The sequence below is a fragment of the Vanellus vanellus genome (assembly GCF_965231255.1).
Source record: "Vanellus vanellus genome assembly, chromosome: 2".
In the NCBI taxonomy this organism is placed as follows: Eukaryota; Metazoa; Chordata; class Aves; order Charadriiformes; family Charadriidae; genus Vanellus; species Vanellus vanellus.
Window position 1 is genome coordinate 61,535,336 of NC_138906.1, and position 20,690 is coordinate 61,556,025.

At 41.2% G+C, this 20,690-nt stretch overlaps 1 protein-coding gene across 1 annotated transcript in view; it reads left to right on the plus strand.

Annotated features, from left to right (window-relative positions):
- Window positions 1-20,690, plus strand: part of TRANK1 (tetratricopeptide repeat and ankyrin repeat containing 1) — a 54,857-nt gene that overhangs the window by 24,760 nt on the left and 9,407 nt on the right. The window contains exons 10-20 of the mRNA XM_082480016.1: window positions 1,339-1,497; window positions 1,887-2,138; window positions 3,021-3,197; window positions 4,762-7,641; window positions 8,243-8,442; window positions 8,920-9,057; window positions 12,953-13,093; window positions 13,794-13,950; window positions 14,531-14,619; window positions 17,930-18,033; window positions 20,102-20,234. Of these exons, the coding sequence (XP_082336142.1) occupies window positions 1,339-1,497; window positions 1,887-2,138; window positions 3,021-3,197; window positions 4,762-7,641; window positions 8,243-8,442; window positions 8,920-9,057; window positions 12,953-13,093; window positions 13,794-13,950; window positions 14,531-14,619; window positions 17,930-18,033; window positions 20,102-20,234 (4,430 nt within the window). The remainder of the gene's footprint in view (window positions 1-1,338; window positions 1,498-1,886; window positions 2,139-3,020; window positions 3,198-4,761; window positions 7,642-8,242; window positions 8,443-8,919; window positions 9,058-12,952; window positions 13,094-13,793; window positions 13,951-14,530; window positions 14,620-17,929; window positions 18,034-20,101; window positions 20,235-20,690) is intronic.

Consider the following 20,690-nt stretch of genomic DNA (forward strand, 5'->3'; position numbering starts at 1 on the left):
AGATATTATGAAGAAATTCTTTACTCCGAGGGTGGTGAGACACTGGAACAGGTTGTCCAGAGAAGTTGTAGGTGCCCCATCCCTGGAGGTGTTCAAAGCCACGTTGGATGGGGCTTTGAGCAACCTGGTCTAGTGGGAGGTGTCCCTGCCTATGGCAAGGGGGTTGGAACTAGATGATCTTGAAGGTCCCTACCAACTCTAACCATTCTATGATTCTGTGATTCTTGTCTGCCCTAACAAATGGAACAAGCCTGAGCTGTCTGTACTGCAGTATGGTTGGCGAGATGCTAGTTGGGGCAGGAGATAGGGAGCTGTCTACCCTCAGGACTGGAGGGTCTCTGTAGGATGCACCTTCTTGGCAGCATGGCACTACAGCTTGGTTGCTGCTTACATCCTAGCTCGGAAAGAGACTGTAGCAGGCCACAGACATTTCCAGCAGAAGATCCAGTCATAGGAGGTCATTTGGAGAAGCTCTTGTGAGTATCCACATGAGAATTGATGGATTGGCCCGATAGGCAAGATGTTTCTGCAGGACTTTGAGGTTCAGAGACTGAGGAGGTAAATCAGGCAGCTGATCTTTTCAAGCCATGGTTTAGACTGCTGTTTAAAAATAAGTCCCAAGCATAGACATCGTTCAACCTGAAAGCATTTCTTTGGTACAGCCTGTCTGTGATGGCTTGGTGCCTGATCTGCTTGTTTTCCCTTTCACTAATCAATCAGTACTTTAAGGTGACACCTGTATTAGCAGTATTACTGTATTAGCCCAAAGCATAACCTGTGGAGACCAGAATTTGCTGGTGTTTAAGGGCATTTATTAGGACATAATTCAAAATCTGCCATCGTCCATTACCTAAGTATCTCTTAAACCTGTAGATATGATTTTGATGCGGTGGGGTTTGTTTGTTTGTTTTTTTTTTTCTCTTGTAAGAGGACAAATTATTTTACGGCTGTATTTCTTAAATGCCCCTGAGGAATCAGACAAGCTGAGGACACCTGGTTAAAACTATGCTGAAAACATTACCGGTTTTAGTCATCTACTTTAAAAATTCTGAACAATTATATCACTGCGAGGCAGCAGTGCCCTTCCTGCATGCAGATCAACTTGTGAGCTATGTTAACTTTCGGCTTAGTGTATTATGGTAGTGTATTCGATGAGTGGATCAAATATCTTTGGTGTATGAAGTCCATCACAGGACTGCCTTTGGCAAGAGTTTCAGCCACCTGATTTTAACCTGCCACTGCATGTTTCTCAGAGCCCTGCGATGTAATGTATTACAGTCCTGCCCCGAAAACATGCCAGCAAAGAACTGGGGGTTCAATTTCTGTAATGTTTTGCAGGGGAAAATGAAAGCAGAGCAATAGCTGATACAGATTCTCTCCTGGATGTTCTTGAACGGTTCGTCCAGTTCTACAAATTTGAAAATGGAGCACATCATAAAAATGTATTGAAGGAAGATGCAGTTAAGCAATTTCTGAAACTGCTGTCTTCTGTGAAAGGTACGGTGAGTTCCTATTTCTTCCCTTCACAGAACTTAATTGCTATGAAAAATGTTGTTGCTGTTAACATACAGTTTTTGCTCTCTTACCCTTCCTTCCCTTCCCTTCCCTGTTTCTGCACCTGATATTACTGGAGCAATGTGCTTTTACTTATTTTTACTGTTGTGTTTTGCACTTTGAAACACCGGAACATGCACAAAATTTCGGTATGATAAATCAAAATGTTCAAACTTATTTGGCTGTCAGCATCAGGGCAAAAAGATGCAAGCATTGCATTTTGCTGTTTCGTAGTTTCAATTTAATGAGTTCACTATTCTGAAATTAGTTTACAGTGAGATTGGTTTTATTGTGTGTTTTGAGCGAGTTACATTGTCTTGCCTGTCTTGCAGAAATCCCTGAAGGGGTGGTTTGCAACATCTCCCATGCCTGTGCTAACAGCTTCATAAAACAGTTGCTGGAGAAGCAAATGTGGCACAAAGTTTTGCTGCTGCTAACAGGGAAAGCCAGTGGGGAAGAACCGTCAGGTGGAGGACTCTTCAGAAACTGCAGTCTTTCAGATGTTGACATCGGCAACGTTATCCAACGGTGTGACAGATCGGATAAGCAAGTGCAGCTCATAAGATGCTTGATTGAACGAGGAGGTGAAAAACTATGCAGTGTTAATGTGTTATAATAGATCTGATATTTTATTTGGTATGTTTGGAGCACCATGGTTTCAGAAATACCAACGCGTGTTTTTTGTGGCTCTGTATAAGTGCAGCAGCTTGTTGGAGTGCAGTCCACTGGCTGCATCTGCGGCGTGCAACATAGGGAAGCTGTTAAGGCTACATGGGATGGAAGATGTTTTTCAAATGGAATTTGGCTGTCAGGGTTGGTAAAAGGTAAAAGACCAAAGATTATTCTTGCTCATTTGCTTGTAGTTTCTTTGGTTTTTAATTTCTCTGTCTTCAGCCACAATATTGTCCTGATTGATAGAAACTGTAAACCACAGTCTTTGGGTTCGGTCTGTTGTTATGTTACAAGTAATTGACTACTTCAGTGTTTTCAAAGAAAAGATGTCTGTCTTCTTTTAGCTACAGTGCGGACATCATCTTTTTTCTTGTTTTGCATGAGGTTTATTCCTCGGATTACTGTGGCATTTTTAATTTAATCTAATAACTTGATTTTAGCTATAAATTATGGACACACAGTCCTGCTGCAGCCTTGTGAGTGCCTGAGGTGCAAGGAGGCTTCTTGTTTCGGTCAGTGACTGACTTACTTGAAGAAGATATCTTCTGGCCTTTCTGTCTTCCTGTCACAACAGGAGGACAGTTTGCTCAGCTTAATAGGAGATCAGGGGACATTCTGAAGATTTTCTTAGTCAATAACTCTTTAACAGATACGTGCAAAAAGCTGACCAAAAAAAAAAAAAATGTCGCTTGCTCAGCAATCAGCATGTACCTTCATCTGTTTAGAACTTTCTGTAGTTTGCACATCTGGCGTATCGGATTTGACCCTTGATATTTTCATGTCCTTCACACCAGCTCTGCCGGATGGGATTGGAACCACCTCTGAAACACCACTGCAAATATGCCTCAGAAAGAATTATTTTGAACTGGTGTATTTGCTGCTGACCAAAGGTGCAGATCCTCAAAATGTCTCCATCGCACAAGGAGATACTCCTTTGCATGCTGCGGTTTCCATCTGTTTAGATAACAGAGGTAAGGCTTTTGTGTGCTTGGGCCTAGGGGACAGAAGGGCCTCCAGCAGACGTGCACCCTTCATTTTCACAGCAACTGTTGAAAACGTCCCCATGTCTCACCTCTCCAGCCCTTCTGCTGCCGTCTACTGATGTGGTAGCAGCAGATCAGGATGTTTGACTGCGTCTCAGCCCCAAAATTTGCAGGCCAGAGGGTACGCACCAATCTTTGTTAAGCTGATGTGTTCTGCTTTGTGGTCGCAGTGGCTGTGGGACTGTGAGGAGAGTTAATGGCAGCTCGAGACCAGGGGGAATCAAGCAGCTGTAACGTCTCCGTCAGTTACTGTTTTGCGAACGTATTCTTGTTTAATCAAGCTGATTTAGAAAGGAAAGCTTCTCTCTGAAACCCTGTAAAATGTGTACTAGGTGGGAACGAAGTAGACGGGAAGAATCTAGGAAGAAGCAAAGGTAAAGGCAGAGCAATGGCAGCAGACTTTGAAGGAAATCCTACAGTGACAACTGAAATCTATTTCCCAGTTTTTGTTCAGTTGTAAAACAAGCAAAGTTTTGTTCAGAGGAGGAGTGAGTGAGGGGACTGTAGGGCTTACATTTTTATATAAGAAATTAAGATAGACTATCAAATTAAGCCCCAATGTCAGGTCTGATTTTAAATCAGGAAAAAATGCAATTTTGAGTTGAAGGATTAAAATAATTAAAAATACTGAATTTATTCATTTTTAAAGCACAAAAATTTCATTTAATAGCTTTACAGAGATTAAAAGCACAGATACTCGAGTTATAAATTGTAAATCAAAAGATTAAGAAGTCCAATGACAATATCTTCTCTTAAGTATTTCTCACTGTGTAAAGTTTTTGAGGTGGAATTTCTTTACAATTATTTTGGTATGTCACTATTTTACAGTTAGGTACGAAATGTTTCACATATATTATCTGGTTTGAATCACGTGTATTATCTGGATTAAATCCAGAAAGCTGTAGAACATTTCTTTTTTTTTTTTTTTTTTTTTTTTCCCCCAGGGAGGTATTGGACTAATCTTATTGTGTAGGAAATTGCTCTAGGGACCTCAGATATCAGGAAATAATTGGGATTTGCCACAGATTATTTCAGTAAAGCAAAGTTATCTGCAGCAGATTACTTCAGAGTGGCATATTAAAGTGACCCCCGAGCAGTACCCAGAGCTGCTGCTTGTCCAGATGACAAGAGTCAACAGCCTACCATGGGTAGCAGTCAGGGCTGATGTTGGAAGATGAACGAATCTGGCTGCGCCCAGAGGTTAAAAAAGGAATGAAATTGACTGATGCTACAGGAACAATTGCAGCACTAGGGATTTGCCTTGCTGCTGTTGTATTGTTTTCTCGGAATGTTAGAAACGCTCAGTTTTGAGCTATTTCAAACAAGCATGCTTTACAAATATGAAATGTAGGTAATTTTTTGTTCTTTTGAAAGCAATTTGATTTTCATTTAATAGCTGCAGAAAACAAAAAGTATTAAAAATTGTTGATCTACACAGCAGCCTTGTAAAGCAAGTGATTTTTTTTAATTTGATTTGTTCTCTTGCTTTCAGATGGTACTGGTTTAAACATCCTGAACTATCTACTTGATCTCTTTGCTTCAAGACCTTCTGACTTTCCATATCTTAATCCAAACGTACAAGATGAGAATGGCAATACAGTGATGCACGTTGTTTTTCAGAGAGGATTTTCAAAACAGGCTAAGAGAATAATGGAGTCACTGGCAAAATTTGATGTTAACTTTAATATAAAAAACAAATTAGGAAGAGATGTGAGGCACAGAATTAAAAAAAACGACCCACTGCTACTTGCCTGGAATAATGCTGCAATGGAGAAAAAGAAGTACCGGCAGGATATAGCAGGGCAGTCGGTTAAAGCATCTAAGCCCATTCCAGCCTCTGAGACTTCACAGCCAAAGAGCACAGGGCGTTCTTCATCTGGGTCTTCGTTAAAGGCACCATCTGGCAACCCAACACCTAATGATTTAAAAACCCCGTGTTCTGTAAAGACAAAAAAAGGTCAGTTAGCAAAGCAGGAAACAGAAAGAATAAATAGCCCCTTAACGCTGCAAGAAAGTCTAGTGCAGGCAATCACAGCTTTAGTTCAGCAATTGAAATTGGGCGACACCCTGAGAAAGGATCATCTGCTGGTACAAAAGCCATCTTCAGCCCAGACTAATTTGGAAGCGGGAAGACGTGAGTCCTCACAACCTTGTGGAAGCATAGCTTATTCTGAAAGAAAAGGGGATGATTGGGAGGAAAAGAAGAGAGCGGGGGAATTTAGTATGGCCCTGCCTAATGGAGAGAAGGAAGAACCAGAGGAAGAGAAGGGGAAGATTCTGGATATTGAGGCATATGTGCAGGAGTTTGATAACATGACCTGGGAAATTGAGTGCACTCCTGAAATGCTGAAGACGTTGGGCAGCAAAGCGGTGCCTCATTACCTGAAAACTAAAACTATAATGACTATTAAGCAACTTGGCAATGGGGAATGGACTAGGGGCCTTCAGAAGCCACTGAAACACTTGAAAGCTGATATCCAGCTGTATGAAGCCAAGTTGGGCAAAGGCGCAAGAATGCTATGGGAACTTGCGATTGACTTTTCTCCTCGTTGCAGCGAGAGTGCGGAAAAGATTATGGAGACAGAACAAACAAAAAGTCTTCCAGAAAAATCAGGTAGAGTTTACACGGAAATAATCAGAATTTGGGCCATTGTTCTCGACCACTGCAAGCTGAACCGTGTCTTAGATAATATATGTATTTCCTATAATCGTGGTTTATCCTGCATCTTGAGGAAGAAGCTCAAGGGCATAAATGAAGGGCATCAGAACCACAATGTAACAACACAGAAGCGCGTTCCACGTTGTTATGTTGAAGACCCAGAGGCAGAAAAATCAAAAGAACATACCATACCTGAGTATTTCCCTCCAGCCAGCGCAGCAGAATTGGAATACAACATAATGAAATTTCACAGCTTCAGTACTAACATGGCACTTAACATTATAAATGATGTACATTCTTCTGTTGAATACCCTTTCCGAGTTGGGGAGTTGGAGTATGCAGTAATTGACCTCAATCCCAAGCCCATGGAACCAATCATTTTAATTGGGCGAAGTGGGACAGGGAAGACGACTTGCTGTTTGTATAGGCTTTGGAAGAAATTCTATTCATACTGGGAAAAATCCACCTTGGCAAATGGTCCTCTGCTGGAGCGGCAAACATGGCAGCAAAGACAGTGCAGTGAGGCTGAAAAAGCTAGGTTAGAGGAGGAAGAGAGTGAACTAAAACAGGACAGTGATGATTCAGGTGAAGAGCAGGTGAGCGACGAGCAAGAGCAGGACAGTGAGGATGAAAAGGTTCCTGTGGGCACAGCTGGTGCAGAAATGAATTCATGTCATGACCGTGAAGAAGACCAAATGCGTAACGCAGAAGCATTGAATAGGCTGGAGCACCTGCACCAGATCTTCGTGACAAAAAATCCTGTCTTGTGCCAAGAAGTTCAGAAGAATTTCATTGAACTTAGCAAGTCTTCCAAGGTAACTTGTCACTTCAAACCTCTGGACCCAAATGTTCACAAGCTACAAGACATTAAAGATGAAAATTTTCCGCTGTTTGTAACCTCCAAGCAGTTGTTGCTATTACTGGATGCATCCATGCCTGACCCATTCTTTCCGAGAAATGAAGATGGAAGCCTTAAAAGAATAATTGTTGGTTGGAGTCCTCAGGAAGACTTGGTTGTACCAAACTGGCAAGACGAGGATGAAGAAGGTAATGTTGAAGCAGAATATGGTGATGATGAAGGAGCTGCAGATGCGTACTCCAGGGAAAATGATCCTCGGACTTTTGTGACTTATGATGTATTTGCAAATGAAATATGGCCAAAAATGATAAAAGGCAAAAATTTGTACAATCCAGCACTGGTTTGGAAAGAAATAAAATCATTTCTGAAAGGCTCTTTTGAGGCACTGAGTTGCTTTGGGGGTAAACTTACTGAGGAGCAGTACAAAAAGCTAGGCCGAAAGAGATCACCAAACTTCACTGAAGACAGGAGTGAAATCTATCACCTCTTTTGTCTTTACCAGCAGATACTATCGCAGAGAGGTTACTTTGATGAAGAAGATTTGCTGTATAATTTATCTCAAAGACTCTCAAAGCTCAGGGAGCTGCCGTGGTCCATCCATGAGTTTTACGGTGATGAGATACAGGATTTCACCCAAGCTGAGCTAGCACTGTTAATGAAGTGCATCAATGACCCTAATGCTATGTTTCTAACTGGTGACACTGCGCAGAGCATAATGAAGGGAGTTGCTTTTCGTTTTAGTGATCTGAGGTCACTGTTTCATTACGCAAGCAAGAACTCCATGAACAAGAAGCAGCGTGTTAGAAAACCGAAAATGATATATCACCTGTACCAGAACTACAGGTCCCATTCAGGTAGAGTAAGAGATTTATTTATGATCTGAGCCTGTGCTATTCTGATTCAAGTTTTCTGTTGGCCAATTCAAAGCATTTTAAGCGGCCTCTTCTTTTAAGAGATCAGATGGTCAGCTTTTTTCTGACATGCAAATTCTTTATTTTGATATCTCAACTAGAAAACAAAGAATGAATGTCTTTTAAATTGTCATTTTTTTGAACACTCATGCTTATTGCATGTCCTGACTTTATTTGTTTGAAGGAAAACCTAAAAAATAATCATTACCTATTTCTGTTGTCCCATCCCTAAACCACTAGACTTTGCAGCATTGGTGTGCTACTTCTACTTTTCTTATTTGTTTCTCATTTATTATCTTCATTTTGTGAGGATGCTGCTAAGCCTTTGTAGCATGCTTTTTGATCTTTACAGGCCGAAGAATGAGGTCCACTCAAAATGCCAGAAACATAAAGTGGACCTTACAGCTGCTCTGTTCTCTGACTAGTGTTTTTGTCATGATGATTTTTGATTTCAAAATTCTAAAAAAATCTTTTAAAAGTGTGTTTGCGAAAGAATATGAGACAGTCAGACTGACGTTTAAAATCTGTATTCTGCTTATTACAGGTATTCTCCGTTTAGCATCTGGAGTGGTTGATTTGCTTCAGCATTATTTCCCAGAATCTTTTGATCGGCTTCCTAAGGATTGCGGTCTCTTTGATGGACCAAAACCTACGGTCTTGGAGTCCTGCAGTGTTAGTGACCTAGCAATTCTGCTGAGGGGCAACAAAAGGAAAACACAACCCATTGAATTTGGAGCACATCAGGTTTGCATTTCCTAGGTATACGGCTTTTTGCAGATTCTTCCAGCTCTGTTGCTAAATCATCATTTTATATGTTGACTGCCCACAACTTTCTTTTTTAAGCCCTCGTATCTCACTGATAAATTATGCTTTTTAAACTTAGAAACCTTTATTGTGTTGGTTTCTGTTTCTTCTTAATACATGTCTGGCTATTTCTCTTCTTTTTTGCGTCAGATGTTGCTTGTCCCATTCCTTTCCAACTCCAAATTTTCTTACACCAGATCTACAAGTGTCTGCTCATACTACGCATTTGTTAGTCTTCTAGTGGCAGCTTTGTGACCTTTTTTGTGGAGTGTGCTGGAATGTCTGTGTTAAATGTTGTCTGGTTTCACGAAGGCTCTTGCATTAACGTGACATGCTTGTATGCTTTCTCTATGCAGCTGTTACCATTTTTTCTTTTGCTTCCTAACATGTTCTTTTTATTATTGTATTTTATGACAGGTGGTATTAGTGGCAAATGAAACTGCAAAGGAGAAGATACCCAAGGAACTTAGCTTAGCACTTGTACTGACAGTTTATGAAGCAAAAGGTTTGGAATTTGATGATGTACTCCTTTACAACTTTTTCACAGACTCAGAGGTATTTAATTCTTATCTGTTTTCTGCATTTTTTCTTAAGTCTTGATTTTACATGTGGTCTAATTGGCTTTCCACATGGGGAAGGATTCCATGTTTCCTCTGAGGATGGGTGGTTTCACCATGGTAGAAAACAGGGCTCATAGGTTTATGAATAGAGACTGTCTTCCCTTAGTGCTGCATTTTCCTTCAGGTTGGCTGTTGCAGTTTAAGGGAGAGCCTTGGGGTTCACACAACAGTGCACGCACATGCACACACACACTTCTGCATACCAAGACTACTCCGCTAGCTTACAGCGTGTCCCTCCTGGTTGCTCCCTGTTCAGGTCAGAGCAGTTGATGGAGGAACTCTTCATCACCCATCACTCTTAATCACTCTTTACCTTCTAATGGAGTTCTGGGTCCCAAAAAAGCACCTTCAACCCCCTGCTTTGTATCACCACAAAATTGTAAACCAATTATGTTTAGAATCAAATAATGTGTGTATGTGGGTGGGGTGGGGTGGGGTGGTGAGGAGGAGCATCCTCTGAAGCCATCCACAGCTCAGCTCCAGAAAACTCATTCTGGTCCATGAGCTGGCGCACCAAAAAAATTGCACTGGACTTGAAATCATTTCTCAGCCCCAGACAAAATGAAACAGGATATATATATTTTTTTTTTTAATTAAAAGCTTAGTAATACAATTATGTTTAGGATCAAATAGTGTGTGTATGTGGTTGGGGTGGCCAGGAGGAGCATGCTCTATAGCCACCAACAGCTTAGCTCCAGAAAACTCATTCTGGTCTAGATCAGGAGTTGTCAGGAAACTTGAAAAGGTCTTACAGTCTGTAGTGGAGACCATCACCCGTAGAATGGCCTCAGATAAAGAAGACTTCCTTTCCTGGAGGTGTTGTGTTTTATATTTCTTATGTACTCCCTTTCCCTCCTTTGTGCTTCTCCAGAGAGCTCAGATCCTGTCTTTCCAGGGTTTCCTGTAACTCTAGACCTAGCAGGGGTGCTGTCCTCGAAGCTCCTTGCAAACAGCTATCAACCACAACATCCTCACTGTTGTTGCTGGAGCATCACTTGAGCACCCGCCCGCGCCTCTCCCCCAGCCAGGCAGTAGGCAGCATCCTTCATGCACGTGCCTGCAGAGACTCAAGAATGCCCACGACTGAGTTGCTCTGCAATTAAACATTCAGTGTGAGCCCTCAAAACAGCGTCTCAGATGTGGCTTTCAGCAGATGAAAACCACAGCTAAACTGAGGGCAGCTCACTGGTGGCTCTTCATAGAGGTTAGTGGACATTATGTGGTGAGAGTAGAAGGAAGGAGCTTGAGGTAAATGACCTTCTATCTGGCTTACTGAGATTTGGGGACAGTACAGTACGGGCTGTCATGGCAGATTTTTCAAAGTTAATTTGGTTTTGGTGATGCAAGTTGTACTCAGAAAAGCAATGAACCGTTCAGCAGAATTTAGCAAAATCAGTTTAACAGAGTTAAGTTTTACAGAGCATTTTAACTTAGACTAATGTATGTCAGGCCTGGAGAACTGTTTTCATGCAATTCCTCCATTTTGCTGCAAGTCATGAGTAATTGAGTTGATTTGAGCAGCTAAACAAGGAGGCAAGAAAGCAGCTCAGCCTGGGGTTTTCTAGGTTTGAAGATCTGAATAAGTGAACTGTTGTAAACACAGCAAATGTGTGCTGCTTGTAACGTGTTGGGATTTCTTTTTATTGGACTTGAAAATTAGTTTTGAAATGAGTCTTGTATCAAGAAGCAGATTTGAATGAAGAATCAAAATGGAAAAAAACTCCAAACCTCCAAAACCCAGCAAGCTGTTGACCAAACTGGTAGCATTAGCTGGTTGTCATTTTATAATCCATGACAGCCTTAGGAATGTTTTGATTGGTGAATTATTGCAATATTAACTTCAAAATACATTTCGCAAGAAAAGTTTCCTGCGTTTTTTCCCTGCTGGAAGACAGTTAACTGGTATCAGGTTGCTTAAGGCTCTGAAATATATATATCATAAAAAGCTGTTTCAGCCTTATTATGTGTATTTTTAATTTTGTGCCAGAAACTTGGCACTATGTAATCAGATTTCAATTAAGTACCTAAAAGGGGAAAAAATGAACATAACTTAATATACTTATGATTTTCTGAGTTGCTAGTTTTGTGGGGATTCAGGAACCTGCAGAAAGGTGTAATTAGGTGTGATTTATTACCTGGCATGAGAGTGCACAACGCCAATCTGCTGCCACACTTAACATATATTTTAGCATGTCTGTGCGTGTTTGTAGACATTTCTCACATGTCCCCATCTCAGATTCCCGTATTCTCTGACCAGGCTTTTTTAGATACTCCCCCTAAGTGTTTTTCTGCTCATCTCTGAGCCTTCATCCAAGGGGGTGTCTTTGCAGGTGCTATTCCACTCCCTGGCTCAGACCAGCAGTAGTGAATACTGGTGTTGCACACTGAGCTTAATACATTCATGGCACGAATGACCAGCCATCTTGCCTGGGCACCGTGAGGGTGAGAATATGTGCCTGTATGGGATACTGCTGGGTCCACCTCCATGGCTTCAAACCCTTTGTTTTGTCCATGGGCTCCACCTCATCATGGTTTACACAAGCACTGGTGATGACTCGCATGCCAAGGATGATGTCCCAGATTTCCCTCTTGTTAATCCACTGCCTCTTCCTGCCAAGGTGCATGATTGGGTCCCTGTTCAGAGAACTGCCTTGTCGGTGCACCAGCCAAAGGACAGCAACCACTTGCCTCCGTTTGTCTGGATCCTCTCTGCTCCAAGTCTCCTTGGTGCTACGGTGACAAGGAGGTTGGCGAGTTGTGGGCCAGCTGGTCTGCAACTCACCCAGCTTGTCATTTTTGTAGTGTTAAGGAGTTTTGGTGGCTGCCCATCCTGACCTACAGGCTAAGATCTATCCAACACGTCTTAGGTAGCTGATTTTAGCATGACAGATTGCAACTCGTGAGCGTTACCCCACTACCATTTACCTTTCGCCCTGGGTGGGCAGGGAGCTGCCTGGCCCAGCAGTCAGCACACCCCCACAGTGGGTCTGCCTGCTGCAGTATTGGGGTTTGTAGGAGAGTCCCTGGCCCTAGGACTAAACCTTGAGCCTTGTCCATGGTGAGGGTAACCTGATTTCCTCCTTTTCCCCATACATGGGCCGTCTATCGTAGGGGTGCGTCTTCAAGTTTAGCTAAAAGTTTATAGTCTACCCAAGGAGGTTTTCTTGTTTAATATCAAATTTACTTATGTAGTATATTAGGTGTTGCATATTATTTGGATACAGCAGTACCCTGAAATCACAAGACTAGTGTAATATAACAATGGCAATATACAGCAGAATCGCAATACAAATGCGATTCCCATTAGCAGTCCCCTATATGTTCCACCATCACGATGCTGGGCATCCCCAGTCCCCGGGAAGTAATACATAGCTTGAAGCCAGCTCAAGCCAGTTGCACTCTTCCAGGTTTGTTTTGTTTGTTGCTCAGCTTTTACACGCTCTGGGCCGAGCCACATTTTGACTTCCCCATGTTGGTCTGGCTGGCTCAGGAGTGTATTACTGTCTACTAGCTATTTCGGGGAAAGTTTTTTATTCAGCCTGATGACTGCCTGGTACAGCTGTGTATCTCAAACAAAGGTTACCCTCCAATACCACTTGTATTGAGAAGTAGTTCAGCTTTCTTCATGAAAAGCGGTTGTCATTCTTTACAGTCTTCCCTGAGATAATATTTTTTTTTTCCATCCGTCTCCTCTGAGCCTTCTTCAGTTGCGAGGGGGGGGGGGGGGGGGGGGGGGTGTTGGTCGATGACAACATATGACCTTATCTTTTGCATATGTGGGCAATAGCGATTGCTGCATACAAGTAAACCTCATTTCCTTGACATTTTAGGCTAGCAAAGAATGGAAGATCATTTCTTCTTATACTCCCAATTCGGATGTGCAAGTAGGAAGCAAATTGCTAATCGAAATGCCTTTAGAGGATGCTACTGGTATGCCGAAAAGAACTCCATTTAATGTAGAAATGTACAAGGTAAGTTTTTTGTAACGTTGGGAACAGGGAAGATAAACTAAATTCTTAAATCTTAGAAGCAGAGAAATTTCTGCAAGAAATCCTTTCATCCTATAGTTCCATGTTTATCGAGGTTGCTCTATCTTTTTGGTAGGTGTTCACATTTGTATAATATAATCTTGATTTTTAAAGATAAGAGGGTTTTTTTTGCGAGAGTAATTTGATAAGAGAATAAAACCTACGTGTAATAGATAGGTATATTTAGAGAACAACTGTGGTTAAAACAAATAGCAAATCAGCTTGTCAATATTATTACTTCAGTCTGGTTTCAGATCAGTATCACTACCTTAAAATTAAGCAAACTTCTTAAAATCTAGTTAGTCAGATATTTTCAGGATTGTATGGTAAAGAATGAATAATTATACAGGCAAGTGATTAGAAGGAAAATGGACTGTCACACCTGCAGCTGCTAGATTTGCTGTAGCAGTAGTTGCATGCAAATTAGCTGGACGATGGCTTATGTGATTGAAAAATCACATATTTAATATTTAGATTTGCTTAAAGATACTTTCTTATGTGTTATTCGTTCTGCATATATTCACTGTTTTTTTATAACTGCAAAGTATACTTCTTTCTAACAGTTTAGCTCATACGGCATTTCATTTATTTCATTTTATTTTGGTGTATTGCCTTTTTTCTGTTGTTTTTGCTTCTGCTTCAGATGCTGAATGGAGAACTAAAGCAATTGTATACTGCCATTACAAGAGCCAGGGTCAATCTTTGGATCTTCGATGAAGACAGTGATAAACGGGCTCCAGCTTTTAAGTATTTCATCAAAAGAGAATTTGTTCAGGTTGTCAAAGCAGATGAAAAGAAAGGTAAAGTTATCCTAAAACTTTCTTAAAAGACTGTCAAGCAGGACAGCCTACTCACGCTTTCTTGCTTTTAGGTCGTGTAATAAAGAAGGTTAAATTCCTTGGTCCCTCTAACAGTATGCATACTCAGAACTGCTCTTGCAAGTTTCCACTGATTTCAGTGCGTCTTATTTCTTTTGGCTCTAAAGATCAGTTGTATACATTAATACATAACTTCATTGCCAAGTCATTTGTATAGTTTTTCCTGCACGGTAATGAAGGCTGTTCACGGAAAAGCATTCCAGCTAAAAGAGATTTATAACATGAAAGAATTGGCTTTCTATAAAGACAGTGGATTTACTCAAAGTTTTGTCCAAAAAACAAGCATGATTTTTATATGTCTTTCAAAACCAAACTCAACTTGTTGATTTTCAGTGCCGATTGAGAGGGATAACATGTATTTAACTCACAGTTACCATTACTGGTGTAAGCACAAATCATAGCTTCGAACATTATGAGATATTAATGCTTAGTTTTGGTACATGATAGGTGGTTTCTGTGGTTTATCCATTTTAACATAAAATGATTACCCCTAACCTTCTAGACTTAGATGACAGCATGTTTGCTAAAACTTCAACGCCAGAAGAATGGATTGCACAGGGAGACTACTATGCTAAACATCAGTTCTGGGAGGTAGGAGCAAATGTTTATTTGAAATAAGGATTCTTGACTGTTCTGAAACTTTTTTTTTTTTTTTTTTTCTTTACATCTATAAAATTATCTGTAAACCTTCAGTTGCTCTGTAGCAGTGTATCTTAGTTTGTGGCTTGTAGTTGTGTTGGTGTCTACCGACTACATGTAAACGACTTGCAAGCAGTAAGCAGGGAGAGCAAGCCTATTGCCTGTAACCTAAAATTCACTGCTCAGAAATTTGCAGTCCAATGAGTGAAAAACATTTTAATGCGCACAAATGAAAGGCGGTTGGAAAAAAAACAATTATTAGCAACGACTGGAATTTGTGAATCTAAACCGCATGCTTGACTCTATCATTGCACATTACTGTAAAAATGAAAACATTTTTTGGAAGCATATTGATTTGGGTGGTGATCTCAGAGCCCTTTTATGTTTTTTTGGACAGTAATTAGGGATGGGTACGAAACACACATTAAGGAACAGCGTGTAAGAACCAAGGGAGCACTAAGAAAACTGCAGATAGAGTAGCAAAATGATGGTTTCATTCCCTGACTATTTAAAGAACATGGAGATTTTACAGTCTTTTATTTCCTAAATTCATAGTTAATACAATACAGATATGGGATGACAGTTAATGGAACAAAAGCAAAACCCAGCCAGGATGACAACACCAATGAATTATTCTACAAGAAATTAAGGGATGTCTTTATATCAACTGCCCTTGTCCTTATGGGTGGTTTTAACTTCCCAGACATCAACTAGGAGTATCATAGAGCGGACACAAACAGGTACAGGAAATTTCTGGAGCACACTGAAGTTAACTTCTTGGTGCAAGTACTAAGGGAGCTGACTAGGAAAGGTGCCCTCCTAGATTTGTTGTTTGTAAACAGAGAAGGGCTCATGGGCAAAGTGGTGATTGGTGGCTTTCTTGGTCACAGTGACCACAAGTAGTTGAGCCTCAAATCATTGGCAATAGGAGAAAAACTGCCAGCAAAACTTTAGCCCTGGATATGGGGAGAGCAGACTTTGGGCTGCTGAAGGAGCTACTTAGTAAGGTCCTCTGGGAATCTACTTTTGAAGATCTTGGGGTCCATGAATGCTGGTCACTTTTGAAGAGCCATCTCTTAAAGAGCACATGAGCAGGCAATTCCAAAGTGTCAGAAGTCAAGCAAGTGGGGCAGAAGGCCGGCTTGGCTAAGCAGGGATCTTGTAGAACTTAAGCAGAAAAGAAAAGTGTATGGATATGGGAAACAAGGACAGGCGACACAGGAGGACTACAGAGATACTGTTTGCCACTGTAGGGAGAAAATTCGTGTGGCCAAAGGTCAATTAGAGTTCAAGCTGTCCAGGACACAGCTAGACTAAGTCCATAATACATCGGGTGAGCAATTGGCTGATGGGTTGGGCTCAAAGAGTTATAGTAAATTGGGTAATATGAGGCTGGTGGCCAGTCACCCAGAGCTCAATTTTAGGGTCAGTGCTCTTTAATGTTTTTATAAATGATCTGGATGCAGGAATTGAATGTACATTAAGTAAGTTTGCTGACGATACTAAACTAGGAGGAGCTGTTGAGGGTAGAGAGGCCTTACAGAGAGATCTGGATAGGCTAGAGAGCTGAGCAATCACCAACCATATGATACTGAACAAGAGCAGGTGCCAGATTCTGCACCTGGGACAGGGTAATCCTGGTTATACGGACAAACTGGGGGACGAGAGACTGGAGAGCAGCTCTGTGGAAAGAGACCTGGGGGGTTGGGTTGATGGCAAGTTAAATATGAGTCAACAGTGTCCTGGGGTGCATCAAGCACAGCATAGCTAGCTGGTTAAAGGGGGTGATTGTCCCACTCTACACTGCACTGGTGTGGCCCCACCTCAAGTACTGTGTGCAGTTTTGGGCCCCTCAATATAAGAAGGACATCGAACTATCAGAGTGTGCCCAGAGGGGGTGACCAAGATGGTGAAAGGTCTCAAGGGCAAGACTTATAAGGAACAGCTGAGGTTACTTGGCTTATTCAGCTTGGAGAAAAGGCTGAGGGGTGACTGCATTGCACTCTACAACTTCCTCAAGGAGGGCAGCGTAAGGGGAGGTGCTGATTTCTTTCTGGTGGCCAGTGATAGGAAATGGAATGAAGCTGCATCAGGGGAAGTTCAGACTGGACATTAGGAAAATGTTCTTCACTGAGAGGGTGGTTGGTCACTGGAACAGGCTCCCCAGAGAAGTGGTCACAGCACCAAGCCTGTCAGAATTCAAGGAGCATCTGGACGATGCTCTTAGTTGTATGGTTTAGTTTTAGGTAGTCCTTTGAGGAGCATGGAGTTGAAATCAGTGATCCTTATGAGTCTCTTGACTTGAGATATTCTATGGTTCTATGACTTTGTGAAATAAAATTTTCGATACTTTTTTTCATCATGGAAGAAGGAAATCTTCCATTTTTTGCTGATAGCAACATACAATTTTTTTCTATGGAAAGTAGAAATTTATAACAAGGCAAAAATCAAAATAATCAGCTGCCACTATACAGACAGTCTTTATCTCCCCTTGGAAATAAAAAAGCAATTTTCTAAATGGACAGAAAAGTGTTTAGATAAAAACCACACAACTGAAAACATTTAATCTTGAAATCTGAAATGTATTAGCTATATTATCTGCTACTCTGTTTTCTTTATAACCCTGATCTTTGCTTATCATTGCCCCATTAAGAAGAAATTATCTGGTGAATTTGGCAGTTCTAAGAGTGGCTTGCAATGTGCAATTTCCAAACAGAAGCAAATACTAAATTAATGGACAGAATAAAGAAATAACGGTATTGCAGAATGAAACAAACCTTAACAGGAGCATGGTAATTCCCACTGTTCCTCTTTAGCTTATCACAGAAAGGGCCTGCTATGGTAAAAGCATGAAGAAATGTTCCATGGTTTTCAATTTAACTTTGCACACGTTGGTTTTCCTAACTTTTATTAATAGAATTTATGTGGTAGATGCCTGGTGACTTACCAATTAATGGTTTAGGCCATCATTCGAATTGCATGGGCTGTTTGTTCTACCTGCCTACCAGGAATTTTGCTTTCACTACTTCCATGTAAAACACTGTAATTAAAATTCTAATTGTGACAGTCCCACGTGGACTGCCTTTAAAGCTTTTCTTTTTGTCCTAAAATATACCACAATGTTTTACCTTTTCCTTTTTCCCAGCACCCTGCCAGTCTTTCTCTTTTCCATTCCAGTGCCTGTAAAATTAAGTATTGCCTGTATGTGATAAGCCATGGGTGGGAGGCATATGTGTGACTGCTGTGTATGATTTCACCCCAGGTGGCAGCCAAGTGTTACCAAAAGGGAGGAGCAGCTGAGAAGTCAAAACTGGCCCTGGCACACGATGCTGTCCTCAAAGTGCACTCAAAGAAATGCAGCCCCAGGTAGGTGTAAACGCAGATGAGCGAGTGTTGTTCTGCGGTGCCGGACCTCATGGATGTGTGCGTGTGGGGAGATTCCCACCACAGTTGTGGGACCAGACCGGAGACATGGGAGAACCACACGGGCAAGGTGTCTTCACATCTTTGTCTATGGGTGGCAAAAGAGATTTAAGAAACTGGAAAGTCTAGCACAGCTCCAACAGGATCTGGGGGACTGCTGTCCAAACCGAACGTGGCCCTTGAAGGGCCTTACTGGTTCTGTGAGAGAAAAGCAACAGGATTTGGATTACCTCAAGAGGCTTTATATTCTTAGATACAGATAGAAGAGCATATGCCATCAGCAGTGCTCAACTCCAGTTAATCCCACTGCATATTCACTTAACAAAGAAGAAGGAATGGCGTTGTATATCAGGGAAGAAAAGCTGCGAACAAAAAGGGAGTTCTGAGTTAAAATTAGTGTCAGAGCCAATCTAACCTAAACAAGCATAACTAGGTCTGAACCAAAGGGCAGTTTCAAAGGGACAGATTTTGAGATGGATCATTTAGTTCATGCTGTCGGCTGGGCAAAATAGCTCAAGGGTTTGACAGGGGAGAAAGTTTGCAGTTTCCTGAAGAAGCTGAAAAACTGTTTGGGACTTGTCTCAAATAAGACAGGAAAAAACCTCATGGGGAGGACTCCAGACCTAAGTGAATTAACTCCTGTTCATGCTGGGGAGGCTGAAAACTAGCAGGGATAGCAGAGTGGGTAAGGAATGACTAGAGCAGAGGAAGCCAGCACTGAAGGGAGAAGGGGGAAGGTCGGGAGAAATGTTATTACTGGAGTTAATCAAGGTTTTACCTTTTTTAATTACCTGTTTTATATTAGTGGCTCTGGTGTCACGGTTTAACCCCAGCCAGCAACTAGAACCATGCAGCTGCTCACTCACCAACCCCCCAGAAGGGTGGGGGGAAGAGGGGAAAAAAAGGAGGGGACAGGGAGAAAAAAACCTCATGGGTTGAGATAAGGACAGTTTAATAGAAACAGTAACAGAAATAGAAAAATAACAATAACACCAGTCATAATAATGACATGGGTCACTCGCACTGCCTGGTGAATTGGCACCATCCTGAGCAGTGATCGCAGATTTTCCCCCAGCAGCTAACCCCCATTTATCTACTGAGCATGACGTCTATGGTATGCAATATTTCATTGGCCATTACATCCTTCTGTCTATGCTTCTGTGGGAAGCTGAAAAAAGTCCTTGAATAGTGTAAACATCACTTAGCAACAAGTAAAACCAACAGGCATTATTGACATGCCTTTCACAGCAATCACTAGAAAGAAAATGAATTCTTTCCCAGCTGAAACCAGGACACCTGTCTAGAAGTATAAGGATACTCATAAAATTTCGTGATCACAGAGGATATGTTGATGGGACTGAAAAACCTTTTTTTCAGTTGGCTGTAAGTTGGGGTGCTTGTCAACTGAATGAAATTTGAGGAGAAGAAATTTGGTGTGTTAGTTTATGTTAAGTTGACAGAACATGTGTGATAATGAAGCTGTGAAAATGGCATATTTTTTTTTTTTGTAGAGGTGTTAACGCTGGTGTATAAAGCGTAAGCAAGATTCCTCTGTGCTCTACAGTATGAAATGCTCTGTAGGATTCTGATCCTCCAGACTCAAGAATGATGAATTCAGACTAGGTCTGGGAAGAAAGTAGACATGCTGCGTTGATACCAGGAAGGCTGGACCTGTTTAGTTATACAGGACAAAGGCTGAGACCAAATTTCATTGTTGCCTTTAATGGCACTGGGGCTAAACAACAGAAAGGAAGAAGGAACAAGTTAAGCTAGAAAAGAGAAGCAGCACAAAACCACACCAGTATACTTTAGTTTTAGAATTTTATTTTTTTTTTAAATCGCTTTTACTGCCAGAACAGTGAGATTCTGGAACAGACTTCTGGACAGAACAGTGTCAGCTCAAAATATAACTAATTGTAAGGTAATACCTCGTCAGGTTATGTATGAAGAAGAACACATGATGTCAGTGTTGGTTTGGATGTAAGCGGTAATTTTCTCTTACTTTCTACAGGGAAAAACAGATGGAGTATATGACATTGGCTAAAACTTACTTGGAATGTGGAGAACCAAAACTGTCACTAAAATGTCTTTTTCAGTCAAAGGAGTTCCGGCTCTGTGCAGAACTGTGTAAAAAGTTAGGAAAGGTATTAAATCCTCCAAACTATGCTCTCCTTATCACTTTCCTTTTCCTACAGCTTTTTTTCCCCCCTCATATTACTCATAAGGTAATAGTATTTTTTCTGTGACATAATAGTAGCTGAACTAAAACAACTCTTTAAGTCGGGCTGTTCAAGAGGAAGCATTTGTCATAGAATAGCCAGAAGAGGAACGAAGAGGACAATGATGCAATTAGGCAGTCTAGGGTTTTTTTTTTTTCCTTTGGCTTTCCTCTAATTTTACCATCAGTCATTTCTGCTTTGCAGTCGAAAGTTAATTAATGACCAATTTCATGAAACTTAAGCTGTTACTTCAGTCAGTACTCTGATGATACTGAAACTTCAATGATTACAGCCATCTAAGTGGAACTTTGAAACTTGCAAGGATTAAGTAATGTACTAACAATAATTACTAAAAGAATGTAAAGTAATTGCTCCCAAATA